Source organism: Carettochelys insculpta, chromosome 7, assembly GCF_033958435.1.
Source record: "Carettochelys insculpta isolate YL-2023 chromosome 7, ASM3395843v1, whole genome shotgun sequence".
NCBI classification, from domain to species: domain Eukaryota; kingdom Metazoa; phylum Chordata; order Testudines; family Carettochelyidae; genus Carettochelys; species Carettochelys insculpta.
The window spans coordinates 31880671-31896070 of NC_134143.1; the positions used below are offsets into that span (position 1 = coordinate 31880671).

The window sequence follows — 15400 nt, forward strand, 5'->3', positions numbered from 1 at the left end:
ATGGAGGGAATCCTCAAGGAATTCATTTGGAAGCAATTGGAAGAGGGGAAAGTGATCAAGAACAGTCCAAATGGATTCACCAAGGGCAAGTCATGCCTGACCAATCTGATTAGCTTCTAGGATGAGCTATCTAGCTCTATGGATATGGGGGAGGTGGTGGGCTTGATGTACCTTGACTTTAGTAAAGCTTTTGTTACCGTCTGTCATAACATTCTTGCCTGCAAGTAAAGGAAGTATGGTTTGGATACATGGACTGTCAGATGGATAGAAAGCTAGCTAGAAGGTCGGGTCTAATGGGCAGCGATCAGTGGCTCTATGTCTGGTTAGCAATCGGTTTCAAGTGGAGTGCCCCACGGATCAGTTCTAGGGCTGGTATTGTTCAACATCTTCATTAATGACCTGGATGAGGAGATGTATTGCACCCTCAGCGAATTTGCAGATGACACTAAGCTGGGGGACGGGTGGATACGCTGGAGGAAAGGGCTAAGGTCCAGAGTGACCTAGACAAATTGGAGGATCTGGCAAAAACAAAGAGAAATCTGATGAGGTTCAAAAAGGATAAGTGCAGATTTCCGCACTTGGGATGGAAGAACCCCAAGCATTGTTACAGGCTGGGGACTGACTGGCCTTTTTAGCAGTGTAGAAGAAAACGAACTAGGTATTGCAGTGGCTGAGAAGCTAGATATGAGTTAAACAGTGTGCCTTCATAGCCAAGAAGGCTAATGGCACATTGGAGTGCACTAGGAGGAGCATTTCCAGCTGATGTAGAGCAGTTATTTTTGCCCTCTATTCAGCACTGGTGAGGTCACATCTGGAGTACTGTGTCCAGTTGTGGGCCTCAGTATATAAAGGACGTGGCTGCACTGGATAGCATCCAGCAGAGGCCAATGAAAATAATTAGGGGTCTGGAGCAAATGACCTAAGAGGAAAAGCTGAGGGATCTGGGCTTATTTAGTTTGCAGAAGTGAAGAGTAAGGGGTGATTTGACAGCAGCCTTCACGTTCCTGAAAGCGAGAGAGGGTGGAGAGAGGCTGTTCTCAGTAGTGATGGGTGGCAGAACAAGGAGCAGTGGTCTCAAGTTACAGAGGCTGGCTATTAGGAAAAACTATTTCATTAGGAGGATGGTGACGGACTGGAATGCTTTACCTAGAGAGGTGTTTAAGTCCTGGCTTGACAAAGTCCTTGCTGGGATGATTTAGTTAGGGTTGATCCTGCTTTGAGCAGGGGCCTGGGTTTGATGACCTCCCGAACTCCCTTCCAGCCCTAGGATTCTATGATTCCATGATACTTTTGGGGCCCACACCCAGAAACACCCACAGCGTGCTAATAAATACAGAAGCAATTCATTGTAGGCATACAGTGTACAAGCGAAAAGCTTGACAGCTCCATCCTTGTTAGGTGTTCCCTTATACAAAGAAATTCAAAGTAATTAGCGAGCAGTAGCAGGCAGGCAGTTTCCTCCATCTCTAAATCAGAGATAACTCTGCCACTGTCAGCAGGGAGAACTCCTTGTTATTATAACCTCTGTCCAGGCTCTGTCTACACTGCAAGTTCTTTTGGACTTCACTTACTCTGACATTCTAACATTTATATAAGTAATATAAAAAAATTGCATTCACATAGCCATACTGTTTCAAAAAGGAGTGTTCACATTGAAAGAGACCAATTTCAAAAAAAGAGCAACACTTCTGGGGCATGTATCCCACTGTGCCTGGCATCCCATTGTGGGAAGCCAACAGAAAGCACAAGGTTTCCTGGGAAATGAGGAAAATGTCTCTTCACCCCATGCTCTTCCTGGAGTCCCTCCTCCCGCAGCAGTTTCTGGTTCCTCTGCGTTCAATTTTAAAGTGGGAGTCATGGATCTTGCATTCCAAGATTTCCCGTCGGAGCAATCACAGATCTGGGATGCTGCGCAGCAGGTGGTGTGGTGGTGTGAGCCTTCTGAGCGGACAAAGGCAGATGAGGAAGAAGAGAGCTGCAACCACCTCATGTCCCACAGTCTCAGAATGTAGCAGATGCTTCCTGCTCTGTCACAGGGCCTTTGCAGTATGGACCATCACTTCTGAGCCCAACACAGAGTGATGGGGTCACATTGCCCTGCAGATATGGGATCATGAACTGTGGCTACAGAACTTTGGTATGCATAAGGACATCTTCCTTGAGCTCTGTGCTGAGCTGTCACCAGAACTGCATTGCAAGGACACCCAGTTGAGCCGTGCTCTCTCCGTGGAGCTGCATGTTTCCATTCCTGTGGAAGCTGGCTCGCCCTGACTGGCAACCGAGTGGTAGCATCAGTTTGGCGTGGGGAAGGCTATTGTTGGGACAGTGCTTCTGGAGGTCTGTGGGGCAATCAAATCGCATTTTGATGCACTGCATTGTGACCGGGGAATGTGAATGAGATTGTGGCTGGCTTTGCAGAAATGGGGTTCCCTAACCGTGGAGGCTTCTGATTTCAAGACTTTTTATTACGCCAGGTCTCTCATCCATACAAGAGCACACTCTTCACCTTTGTGTTGAAGATCCGCTGTCTTGTCTTCACAGATATTATTTGTGAACTCCATTTGGGGCGAAGAGTCTTGAATGCAGCTATTGCTGTCCCTACCCTGCCATTGATATCCTTAACTGCTCCTCCATCTATGCCCATAATACTCCCCAAGCAGATAAACTGCTCCACTTCTTCCAGGTTATCCCCTCCCAGTGTGATGGTGGTGTTGTTGGACTGGTTGATACTCATTGTCTCGGTCTTTCCCTTGTTAATGCTCAGTGCAGTCATTGAGGCAGTTTTGTCTGGTGTTGCAACCTTTTTTTTCACGCTTTCACACTGGTGTGAAAGGAGGTTGACATCATCAGCAAAATCAATGTCCTCTAGCTGTTTGAAAAGTGTCCACTGAATGCTTTGTTGATGGCTATCTGTTGTCTTGTTAAAAATTCAGTCTATTGTGATCAAGAACAAGAAAGATGACAATAGGCACCCTTGTCACACTCCTGACAATATGCTGAAGGATTCTGTCAAGACAACATTGTGAACAACTTCACATGTCAAGGTTCGTACATTGAACAAATCAAGTTAATAATTTCGGACAGGATGCCATGGTGTTGCGGCAGTTTCCACAAAGTGTCTCTATCAACACTGTCAATGGCTTTTTCAGAGTCTATGAAGGTATCTACAGGGGGGAGTTCCACTTGAGCTACTCTTCTATGATCACTCAGGCTGTGTCTACACTAGCCAAAAACTTCGAAATGGCCATGCAAATGGCCATTTTGAAGTTTACTAATGAAGCGCTGAAATACATATTCAGCACCTCATTTGCACGCGGGCGGCTGCGGCACTTCAAAATTGATGCAGCTCGCTGTCGCGCGGCTCGTCCAGACGGGGCTCCTTTTCGAAAGGATCCCGCCTACTTCAAAGTCCCCTTATTCCCATCTGCTCATAGGAATAAGGGGACTTTGAAGTAGGCGGGGTCCTTTCGAAAAGAAGCCCCGTCTGGACAAGCCCCGCGGTGGCGAGCCGTGTCAATTTCGAAGTGCCGCGGCCGCCCGCATGCTAATCAGGTGCTGAATATGTATTTCAGTGCTTCATTAGTAAACTTCAAAATGGCCATTTGCATGGCCATTTCGAAGTTTTTGGCTAGTGCAGACACGGCCTCAGAGTTGCAATTTGGTCAGTCCAGGATATTTCGCTTCGGAAGCCATCCTGTTCTTCCCTGAGGTGTCTATTGATTTCATTCCCTTCAAGAGAATCCTATTGAACACTTTTCCTGCAATAGACAGTAACATGATGCCCCTCCCATTCTTGAATACCTTCAGGTTGCCCTTCTTTGGAAGCTTGATAAGATAGCTATGTTTCCAGTCTTGTGGGATCTCTTCAGTGTCCCAAATTTTCCCCAATACATTATACATCATGTTGACTGATGTCTCACTACCTGCCTTGATTGCTTCTTCCGGGGTGTTGTCTGGACCAGGTGCTTTTCTGCTTTTCAAATGTCAATGCCTTGTCTGATTTTTCTCTTTCGTAGGTCTGCTGCTTCTAATTTGCAGCAGTATATTTGCAGGTGGCAACTCGGGAGGGTCCATGTGGGCAGGGTGGTTCAATAGCTCTTCAAAGTGTTCCTTCCATCTACTGAGCTACTCACTTGGGTTTGTTAGCACACGCTCCTCCTTATCCTGTACACTGTGCCCCAGCTAGCTTCCGTGTGATGTTATAGAGCTCTTTTAAGTTTCTCTGTCCTGCAGCTTGTTCAGCTTGTTGTGCAAGGTTTTTCACAAAGTTCTTCTTGTCCCATTTTACAGCCTTTTTACTTCTTTTTAAAAGTCTTCGAATCATAAGCTACAGACATACATAAATAGATGCCTGAGGTATATCCTTCATGTCAAACGACTTCATCACAAATGAAGAGATTTAGAACAGAGCAGGGCAAGAACCAATTGACACTGAAAGTGAAGTGTGAGGAAACAGAACATGTAAAAAGTTTGTGAATGTCCTGCAGGAAACATGGATCTCATTACAAATCATTGTCTGTGCTCTGTTCTTAAAATAGGGGTTACAAAAAGTATGGTTTGACTTTATTAAGGATCATCTCATATCACATGCATTGAGGCTCCTGAACTGAGTTTACCGAACTGGAAAAAATGGCTTTTCTTGCTATTTTGGTTGCTGGCCCCTGAACTAGAGTGGCTATCTACCTGTGCATGATGGGGAGCCTTCATGGAGGCCAATAAAGTCAACAGTACCTCTGCCTGGTAAACAAACAGTCAATTTTGACCTTACAAAATTGGAGGCTGGTAAAAGTTGTTGGTTGTGCAGGAGTAATTATTTTGAGGTAAAAGCCCTCTTATTCCAGATTATCAAACTTGGCTGAGTGAACACGTGCGGTTTTTGGTTTGGGTTTTTTTGTTCTAGTTGTTGCTTTTGCTTTTTTAAAAAGGGTTTAAAAGAAACCACTGTGGGCAAACCCACAGTGAGGTTCTAGAGCTAAATCATGAAGTTCAGGCCTACAGATGTACTCATCTATGCATCTGTCAGGTAAATTGGTGGTTTCAGATACTCTTGAAAGTTCCCAATAGTCTTACCTGGATTAAATACTCCTCTGACCATCAAGGTGCAATGAGGCCATAACATAAGCCCCCAAAGTAGAGAGTGTAAAATGGGAAGTAAAGGGCTGGAATACAGAATATCCCATTCCTATGTGGATGGGAGGAGAAGATTTAAAAAGCAATAATCTGAAACAGCCCCATGTTTAAAAACAAAAAAGAATTTTACTTTAGCCAAATGAAGTTTGAGAGTTTTGGGAAAGGGTAAATAAATCCCTTTTTAATAAAACCCTGAGCTTTTAATAAAGCATTCACACTGATGGGCTGAAAATAGTCTAAGAAGGAATTAACTGAGAGCTGCTGATACTCTGGAGCCAAGTTTGTACTATTTCTGCATTATTTCTTTGACTTACTGATTTTTGGGTGTGTGGGTTAGGGATTTTGGAGGTGGAAAAAACTCCTAAAAGTATTTTAATTGTATCTTAAGGGAGATAAATGCCATGCTGCAATAAGGAACATATTATGCACTCACCTTGGAAAACTTATTCAAGGACTAAAAATTACTAGATCTCTATGTTTCTCTCATTGTTGCACAGTTTCCTGCTTGGATTGCCAGTGTAGAATACTGGAGATGAGCCTCAGCCTACCCCTTTTTGCTCCCATGTCCCCTCTGGAAAAGAAGCTCTGGTGGGTCTTGATTTAAAGTTGCTGGACAAGAGTGAGAAAAAACCAGGAATCTGGAAATCCTGAGTTATCAGTCAGTGAGCCCTCTTTATGGCTAGCAGATAAATCCCTTCTTTACATTGCCATTTACCATCTATAAAATGGCCAATACTGACTGATACAGGTTGTGGGAATTAACGCGTACAATGCATATTGAAGAAAATAACTCTGCAAATATTGAACATTACTGTAATTATGAGTTCTGTTTTCGTTTGTCCAGGAGGCAGGGGAAATTCGTATTTTCCCCTTGAGAACGCATATTGTATCAAGAAAGAATACAACATTCCTAACAAGACAACAAATACTCTCCCCCTCTGAACTCTAAATGTAGGAAGGAGGAAATTCCTTTCTTCACAGAGTCTGAATATGTGCAAAATGCATCCAGAGTACAGAAAAAGTACTGCAGCAGCACTCTTCTCTTTCTTCTTCTGTCACAGGATTAAGGACATGGAAGGAGAACCAAAGTCTGTCTCAAGGCAGGAAGAGACAGTGGGAGGGGGCGTCCTTAAGAAAGTTGCCACGGCAAAATATGAGGTTGAAAAAAAATCACATTTCTCACTACTTATTTCCAGTCAATTCTAGTCAAAGGACCGATAGGGATCTGTTTTCAGTAATTTGCTGCAGTTTATCCGCTCCATTCACCTTCTATCAGCTCTTCACTGACAGGCTGGCTGACATGCTGTTACTTGAGTGAGGAAATTAAAATTTGATGCAGTAATCCCAAATAAGAACATTTTATAAGGTAACATATACACTTTAGATTAGCTATTCCAGCCTGATGCGTAGATAGAGAAACAGTTGCACTGTGCACCACCGATAGATAGACAGAGAGCGTCAGAGAGGCTGGGGAAACTAACAGGAGCCTGGTTCAAACCTTGTATGCATCCTTATACCTACAATAGCAGAAACAGCTTGTGTGTATATTAGCCAACTGTGCCAGAAGAGGGATGCATCATCAAGGCCAGAGTGCAGGGCACACAGACCAGTGTCCAGTTTAAGTTGAAGCCCATTTGGTGGGAGAAGTTTAATAAGCCCAAATTTCACATCAAACACCCCAAAACAAAAAAGAGCAGAAATGTAGCACTTTGAAAACTAACAACATGATTTACTCAGTGATGAGCTTTCGTGGGACAGACCCGCTTCATCAGATTCAAACTCCCCAGTGGACGTTTTTTTTTCTCCACACCACAAAACTACTGTGCAGTTTGACAGTTTTAATTCAGCTCATCCACAGCTGAATGTCAAGGGTGTTATAGATCAGGAAGGAGATGTGCTTGGGAGGCTTTTGCAGTCCACATTTGCATCATAATAAGTTTAAACCTATGGTTTTCAACCACTCTGGGACACATCCAATGCTACCTGGAATATCCTGAGGATGTTGCATAGGCCACGGGTGCATGCTGATTGGGCGGTAGACTGAGAACCACTGTTCTATACTCTATTTTAGTGCCTGATTTCATGAGGCTCAAAGGTAACTAAGTAGATGTAAGTGACAAGCTATTGTACTGGTACTTTTTAAAAAAAATTCTCTTCCCACTGTTAATCATGATCACTATTCCTGCCAGAAAAAATTCTGTTTGAACCTTAACAGTAGAAAATTATTCATGATTATATCAGAATTCACTTCACACTAGCCTCCTGATCTCACAGGCATTGAGACTATTCGGTCACAGAATCTCCAAACCAGAGCTAAGGGAGATATCTTGGAGATATGAAAAGAAAATAAACATAGTCAAGAGGTGTTGTAGATAACAACAATGCCTGGCTGATGCTTCAATGAGCCATTTCTTGATTTACAGAAGTGGCACAGGCAAACGTCAGCATGTGCACAAAGATTTGTGTTCTTATGCTCTTCACAGATGTCAGAAGTTGAAAAATATGCTTTACATTTCATCACGCAGATCCTCTCTGAACTCACCTCTATTGCACACACCCATATGATGGAGAAAGTGAAGAGGAAATCACTTGATAAACTCATATATTTTCTATGGAGGATGAGGACAGTTTGATAGATTAGCATTATTTCCCCACCACTTTTACTCTTTAACTCTATTATATGATTTTTTTCAAATGCAAAAATAAACACAGGAGACATTAAATATTTAACAAACTAGAATCTGTTAGACTATGCTTAGTAGTTGTGAGTTGATTACATATTTCACCTTGGACATGCATTCTTGGGTTATTTTATCCAAACTGATTACTATACTTTCAGAAAATAATTGTTAAGTATGTTAGTGTAAGTAGCAACAAGAAAGGACCATTTAGCTTCAGTATTACTATACTGTCATTTAACTTGAGACAGTCCTTTCATGGATACAAAGTCACTCTGTGAAGGTTATCCAGTCTATAATCTTTCATGATAGTGGGGATTTTCATTTCATTTTTTTCTCAATAGCACTCCAAGTGTGAACTTTTCTTCTTTACTGTGTACACTGTCTTGTGCTGGAAAAATGCTTAATCTAAACAGGACAGTATTTCAAATAAGTGCAATTCATGGAGCTATTTGTATCTATCAAGTTCATCTTTCCTCTTGTATCACTTCTAAGCCTTTTGGTGAAAATAAAATGCATTTAGCGTTCCACCACAGGTCCTAGTATTTCTAGGACTGTCCTATTTTCAAAGGAGTGATTTGACTCTCCCAAGCACTGCTCATAAAATCCTTACAACATGGATTACATTTGCCCAAACATATACATTTCACTGCAGTTTGCTAACATAACATCAGACTGTCATGACATCTGCATTTGTTCCATGAGAAACACTCCAAAAATCTTTCTATATTGCAAAGACAGAAGAGTCCATTATGAACATTTAGTCTGATCTCCCACATAACACAGGCCATGGAGCTTCCCCAAAATTATTCCTAAAACAGATCTTTCAGGAAAAAAACCCACCAAACTTAATTTAAAAATTGTCAGTGATAGAAAATCCACTAGAACCATTGGTATATTGTTCCATTAGTTAATTAATTACCCACGCTGTTAAGATTTACATCTTCTTTCCAATCTGATTTACACTTTTTTTTTTCCTCTGTGCACTTTCTGATGGCATAGACAATCTCACCATGCACTCACGAGATGCTAAAAATCCATCTACCCTACATTTCCAGAGCAGTGTGCAGGACTACAAGGCCCACTTGTACAGACTTTGAAATGTTCTAGTTAATATTAAGTATTTTGGAAATTCCTCAGTATGACCATACAACACATGCAGAAGGAATTACTTGGGAGTGGGGGAGGATTGAGAATGCAGAGCTACGAAAATGAGGCACATGTGACCCCAGCCTAAGTTAAAGACAGTGGAGTTTGGCACTAGATAAGTATTTTCCAACATCACCAATCTATCTCAACTTTGCAGCCACTGCTCCTGTTCCAATAATGAGCCGTTATACAGCATAGATATTCAATGCCAGTCTTGCACCACATTTTACGTTCTTCCATGGTTGTTCTTGAGCATCTTTATGCTATGTTGTGTAACTTAATAAGATGACGATATTAAACGATGATCTTATCTAGTATTCAAACACAGGATTCGAGAAGTGAGGTGTGAGTGCATGGAAGCTCTAGCACATGATGATCTTAGGACAGAATATAGTTTCCAAAGTGTAAAGAACACATGCTCTATGGGCAGAATCTTCAAAGGTTCCTTGGGAATGTAAGTACCATTGACTCTCAATGGCATGTAGGATGCAGAGATTTTTTAAAATGTTACCGTGTGTCAAGATGTCCTTCCCCACAGAATGAGCAGATCCCTTGTTATTGTCATAACTAACATTCTTTGCAAACCTCAGATGTAGGACTGTTTGCCATTCCCCCTGTGTTCTGCAGAACAAACCCTATGCTACAGTGTTTGCATTTGGACATCATGAAGCTGCAATGAAGATAGTTCTCCTTCTGTGCCCAGATTCAACACCTGGGACAGAGGAACCAAAGGAAACCATCTTGAAAGGAGGGAGCCACAGTACTTGACAGGAGACGATGCTCCATCCCCAGCATTAGGACGCCTAGGGTTCTTTATCCCCTTAGGCAGGGGGAGTGCGAGGAGTGTATTTGTACTTCCCCAATGGGCTGCCCCGTCCCTTCCCTGCTGACACCCTGACCCGTGGTTGCCCTCCCCGAACAGCCATCTGGAGATTACACTGGGGCAAGGGACAGGCGGGGTGGTAGCAGTAGCTACAGGGGATCACCTCCACTCCCTCATACTCACCATGCAGTGCTCCACTGCTGCCTCCCAGGCAGCTAAGCCCTGCTTCTCCATGGCAGCTGGAAGCCTCCAAGCTGCCCACAAAGAAGTGGGGCTCAGCAGGCCAGGAGGCTGTGGCAGAATGCTGTGTGGTGAGTGTGCAGGAGAGCAATCACCTGGGGCCGCTGCTGCCACTGCCAGTCCCCTGCTACGTGGCACCTGCCCCAGGTGATCCTCCCCCTGCCGGGCTAAGTGATGGGGGAGTCCTTCAGCCAAGCAATGGGTGGGGTATTTGGGTCAAACGTGGGGGTCAGGCTGAGTGGGGAGGTTTGGGGTATTTGGGCCAAGCAGGGGGAGATGTCGGGGCCTTGTGGGCAGGGGGAGTTCAGTCTGAATGGAGGTGGGGAGGTCCTTGGGCCAAGAAGGGGATGTGTTGGGCCCTTTGGATGAGCAGAGGGGTGTGAGGAGGGTAAGAGTACGAGGACCAAACCAGGAATGGCCCTGCCACCATGTTCCCAACTGTGGCAGCAGCCCAGCTCCAATCTGGGCTTGGCCCCAGAAGTCTGGGTCCAGTGAGCAGGTAAGACAACCCAACACCTGGATCTTCCCCCAGTCCCCACATACAGTGTACTCTAAACCCCACTTCCGGCCCCCTGCCCTGCTACCTGTATCCCCCACCCCACCCCCTTGCTCTGGGCCCCTCACATGCAGCATCCCTTACTCCTGAACCCCCAACATCCCCAGCACCTGCCCTAACCTCTGCACCCCCTACAGACTCCAATCCTATGCCCTAAGCTCCTCATATACCCCAACCCTGAGTCCTGCACCCCACATCCCCAGCTCACTGGGCTACTTCTATGGGACTCATAGATTTGTTTAGGATATTAAAGCTGAGCTGTGTGCGGTTAATATGCATTTTGGTGTGTTCACTAGCTGGAGCTGTTAGAAAGGATGATAATACAGGTACTCCAGGAGTGGTGTTCATTTTCTTTTTATTTGATTGAATATGAAATAAATATCATAAGCATTGTTCCTGGTTAATTATCTCTTATTTTAATATATTTTATTCCACATCTGTGTATTGTTAACAATATATATTTATATCTAGATTGCTGGTGCACATTCACGCGCTGCCTCAGTATTGGCGTTGCACATATTTGAACCCGCTTAGAAGAAAATTCAACCCATCAAGGATGGAAAATCTCAGCGGGAACACTACTCCCCTGCCCAGTACACTGCCAGGAGAGCCCTGGCATGTGTGTGGGGCTGAGGGCAGCTAGGAGGGTCCGGGGTGTGCAGCAGCCAGGACCCTGCCACACAGGGCAGGTGGGGCGAAGAGGTGAGAAAAGTAGAGCAGCAGGGCCCCAGCACACACCGACATGGCCTCTGGTAGCAGAGATGCTGGGGGAGAGGAGCTGTGCCAGGCTGGCTTGAGGGGGGGACAGGGCCAGCTGAAGGGGAGGCAGGGCCAGTTGAAGAGCAGGGGCTTGGGGAGATGGGCAGAGCAGTTCACATTTACAAAATAACCACGTGCGTGAGCACACACACGGACACAGACACAGACACAGGCGCGCGCACACATATGCGCACAAATTTGTGTGTATGGGCCTGAAGTCCTACTTCCCTTCCCAACTCATAGCACGAAAGAGAGGCCCTTACCGGAGGTGAGTTTTCATAGATGTTTGTGCTGTAAGGCAGGTTGATGAAGACTGGATCCATGTCTTGCACATCCGTGATGGTGATTGCCAGGTTAGCCAAAGTGGACAGGGGTTTGGTTTTATCTTGATCCTGGAAACCCAGAGAGGGGAAAAAATCATTTATGGCAGGAACAGAGATACCTAGAGCAATAGTTCATCCCACACAATGGTCAAGTCTCTCAGATTTGCAATTACACAATTCCTGCCACCTCATCCACTAGTAAGTCAGGTTCTGTAAATACTCAGGTAACCATATTTTTCCTAAAACTGTCCTGTGACTTTATTGTCTGCAGCACTTATCTCTGAGCTGGAAAATAATATGTTTTTCTCCCAAAGATTTGCCCTATACGATTTAGTCCACATCATGTGTTTTTCCTCTATGTTTTGAACAGAACAGAGGCTATAATTTGTTTAATAAGTATTTCAATTCATAGTTTGTAATGTCTTAACAAAATCTATAGCTTTAACTCAGGCTAACTGCTGGTGCAGCACCAGCTGATGACTAACAAGGGCTCCTAACATGGTCACTTGTGTGAGCACCACAAATAGCAACCATTAATTTTAATTTCCACCGGGGTATAATGGGTTAAAAATAAGTACAAAGCATTTAGCCATGGGAGAACATACCCTCATGTTAGTCAAATTGTTTGCAAGTAGGTTACATTTTTAGTTTAAGTCAGTCAAAAGTCACCCACTTCTATTCTAGTCTAAAGGAGTTGGGCAAGATTAGTATAACTGCATCTCTCTTTCTATGTACAGCAAATTGATTTGTGCATTGTAGAGAGGTGAGTGCGTGGAAGATGTATGCAGGAGGTCTTATTATGAAAGCCTTTGAAGCCACAGCCCTGGAACATTTCAAACCAGGAGGCTGGAGGGTGATTGGGCTATTGTATGATTTTCACTGCTGGAAGTCTGGGTTCAAACATGGCTTTGCTTGCAAGAGAAAAAACCCTCAATGGTCCTAAAATAGTTAAGCAGGCACCCTTACCAGTGGATCCTGCTAATGCCAACCAGGGCTGATGCAGTATGCTCTCTACTACAGCCGCTGTGGCTGAAATGCCACAAAAGGGAGCTTCCTAACACTGTCTTGCGAGCAGTTGCATCTACATCCATGGAAGCTCTCTCACAGCCCTGCCCTGCATCACATGACATCTGCCATAATGGGAGCTCTCTTGAACTTGTCCTCTCCCAGTGGGAGCCCAAAGCCATGCTAGCTCACCTAGCCCTTGCCTGACAAAGTGCTAATGCACAACATGTTCAGCAGAAGAGAAGGCCAATGGATGAGAATGTGAAGGGAGGTAAGTAAATCACTTGCTACCCAGCCATCAAGCACAGTGGTGAAAGGCAAAACATGAGAGGTTACTGCACATTTCTGCAAATAGTTCTGAACAGCAGCAAGGACTGATTGCCAGGAGATGAATGTTAATTTAACCTGCATTCAATAGCACAGCTTGTACATTATCCTCTTAACAAACAGGCTCCTGTGTTTATGGCCTGGCTGGGTGCTTGTTAGTGACTCACACTCTCTTGCTACTCTGCCATTATCACTATTGGGTTTGACGATTTTATTTTCTTCAGAAACAACCTTTTACTTTTGGAGTTTGGTTTCGAGTCTGATGAAGTTGGATTGACTGTACCATGAGGTGGCCTGCACAGCACAGGGAGGCACTGCACAGGCTTTTGCATCTGAACAGGCTCTGCCAGGCCAACCTCTGTTCCAGCAAATACAAGCCCGGACTCCCACCTCAGCGCTCACCTGTAATACTCCTTTGCGTCCCAAAGCTTGACTTACATGCAGCTGTGCCGGTACAGCTCAAACCTAATCTACAGCACTTTTGAATTTAGGATGAGATCCCTAAACTCACGTCACTTGCATCTTGATAGGGAATGCTTGGGCAGCAGCACATCTCTTTAAGGCGCTGGAAAGCCCAGTCATTAATAAACTGAGTTGTGGGATGCCATAATGTAATCATCGCATGGCTTTGATGCTGAATTGCAACGTTCATGTCATGTCACTGTGTCCTCGTGACTTGCAGCATCACTGATCGACATGTCCCGAGGCAGAGATTATGGCTCAGAATCAGGATGCCTAAGTATAATTTTCTGTCTTTGCGACATCATTTCTCACAGTCTCTCTTCTCTCTCTGCCCTGCCCCAGCCCTGGGTACTTCCAGGGAGGAACCTAGCAGCTCAACTCTTCAATGGGCGCTAACAGCCCCGTTTGAGCCGAAACGGTCCTAGGCAGTGTTCCTGCGATATTTTTCTAACCAAGGGTGGAATGCATTTTGTTATCCACACCGAGATGTGCAGATGTGCTCCACTAGTAGAAACAGATGCTGCCAGCTGTGGGCGCTCTGCTAGTCAGCTAGGCAGCAACTGAAGCTCTCCTGGGTGGCTGCCCAAGAATTCAGCTTACAGGGAACGCTGGGCCTAGGTATTCAACACTCAACCTGGGGCACTGGTCAAATATCAATTCAGCCTTTCCCCTGCAGGAAAAGAACTAGCACCTGCACATAACTCTACAGCAGCTGGGGCTCCCAGACACTCAGCTTACTTGCTTAAATGCTTTTGGGGAAAAAAAACCCAAACCCTTTCCTGCTTCTCCTTCTCAGGGCCTCTTCCTTTGCTTGCTGCCTCCACTCGGGGGCTCAAACGTCTCCCTTGGGACAGGTTAGTCACAGCCCTGCTTTCTCACACAGTGCTATGGCCCTCACTAACAGCCTCCAGGGGCCCTGCAGCAAGGCGGGTGGGGGGATGGCTACACAGGCATAAGGGGTGAGGCTTAGGGCAGTCAGCCCTTAGCACCAACCAGACCACAGTGCTGGGCCCTGTCTCAGAGCTACACAGAGTGATGGAGCAGTGTTATCACAACGCTTCAAAGGGCCCAGCGCCCCGGCTGCCGCTGCTCAGTGGCAGCTGGAGTTCCGGGCCCCTTTGAAACTCTGGGCCCCTGGGAAACTGCCCCTTCCCTGCTCCCTGCCCCCTCAGTGGGCCTGCACTAACCTCCTTAGTTCTCCCTCATTAGGGTTCATGTTTTGTGCCAGCAAGTCTCCCCCTACCACATCTCTCTAAAGTGTTGGCTCCTCTCTCTGTGCTCCTTACAGACTCAGTCTGAACTGTTTTATACTCATTTGACAAAACACCCAGTCCCCTTTCCCAGATGGGCCACTGATCCCCTCATGTCAAGTATCGGAGGGGTAGCCGTGTTAGTCTGGATCTGTAACAGCAACGAAGGGTCCTGTGGCACCTTATAGACTAACAGAAAAGTTTTGAGCATGAGCTTTCATGAACATCTGATGAAGTGAGTCTGTGCTCACGAAAGCTCATGCTCAAAACTTTTCTGTTAGTCTATAAGGTGCCACAGGACCCTTCGTTGCTGTTACTGATCCCCTCATGGAACACCCTTCTTGAAAGGGCCATATCTTGGAACAGAGGCTGGATGACCTGGGCCACATTGCCCTTAAAAAGTATGTCTACACTGCAGTTAGAAAACTATGTCTGGCCCACACCAGCTGACTTGGGCAAAGGGGCTGTTTAATTGTGATGTAGACGTCCAGACTGGAGCCCAAGTTGAGAGACCCTCCCACCTCACATGGTCCCGAGGCCTGGGCTCCACCCCAGGTCTGAACATCCACCCCACAATTAAAAAAAATGCTGCTTGTCCAGAGTCCCCAGGCACAGGCCAGCCTTGGGGTACTATCTGCAGTGAAGACGTACCCAAAGGAGACCGATCAGCTTGTCACAGGGCTTTCTGAATGAAGGGA

The 15400-nt window shown here is 45.3% G+C and overlaps 1 protein-coding gene across 1 annotated transcript in view; it reads right to left on the bottom strand.

The window, feature by feature from the left end:
* CDH23 (cadherin related 23) overlaps window positions 1-15400 on the bottom strand; it is a 549671-nt gene that overhangs the window by 309873 nt on the left and 224398 nt on the right. Inside the window, exons 8-9 of the mRNA XM_074999481.1 lie at window positions 11599-11727; window positions 4958-4966 (exon numbers count right to left, since the gene is read on the bottom strand). Of these exons, the coding sequence (XP_074855582.1) occupies window positions 4958-4966; window positions 11599-11727 (138 nt within the window). The remainder of the gene's footprint in view (window positions 1-4957; window positions 4967-11598; window positions 11728-15400) is intronic.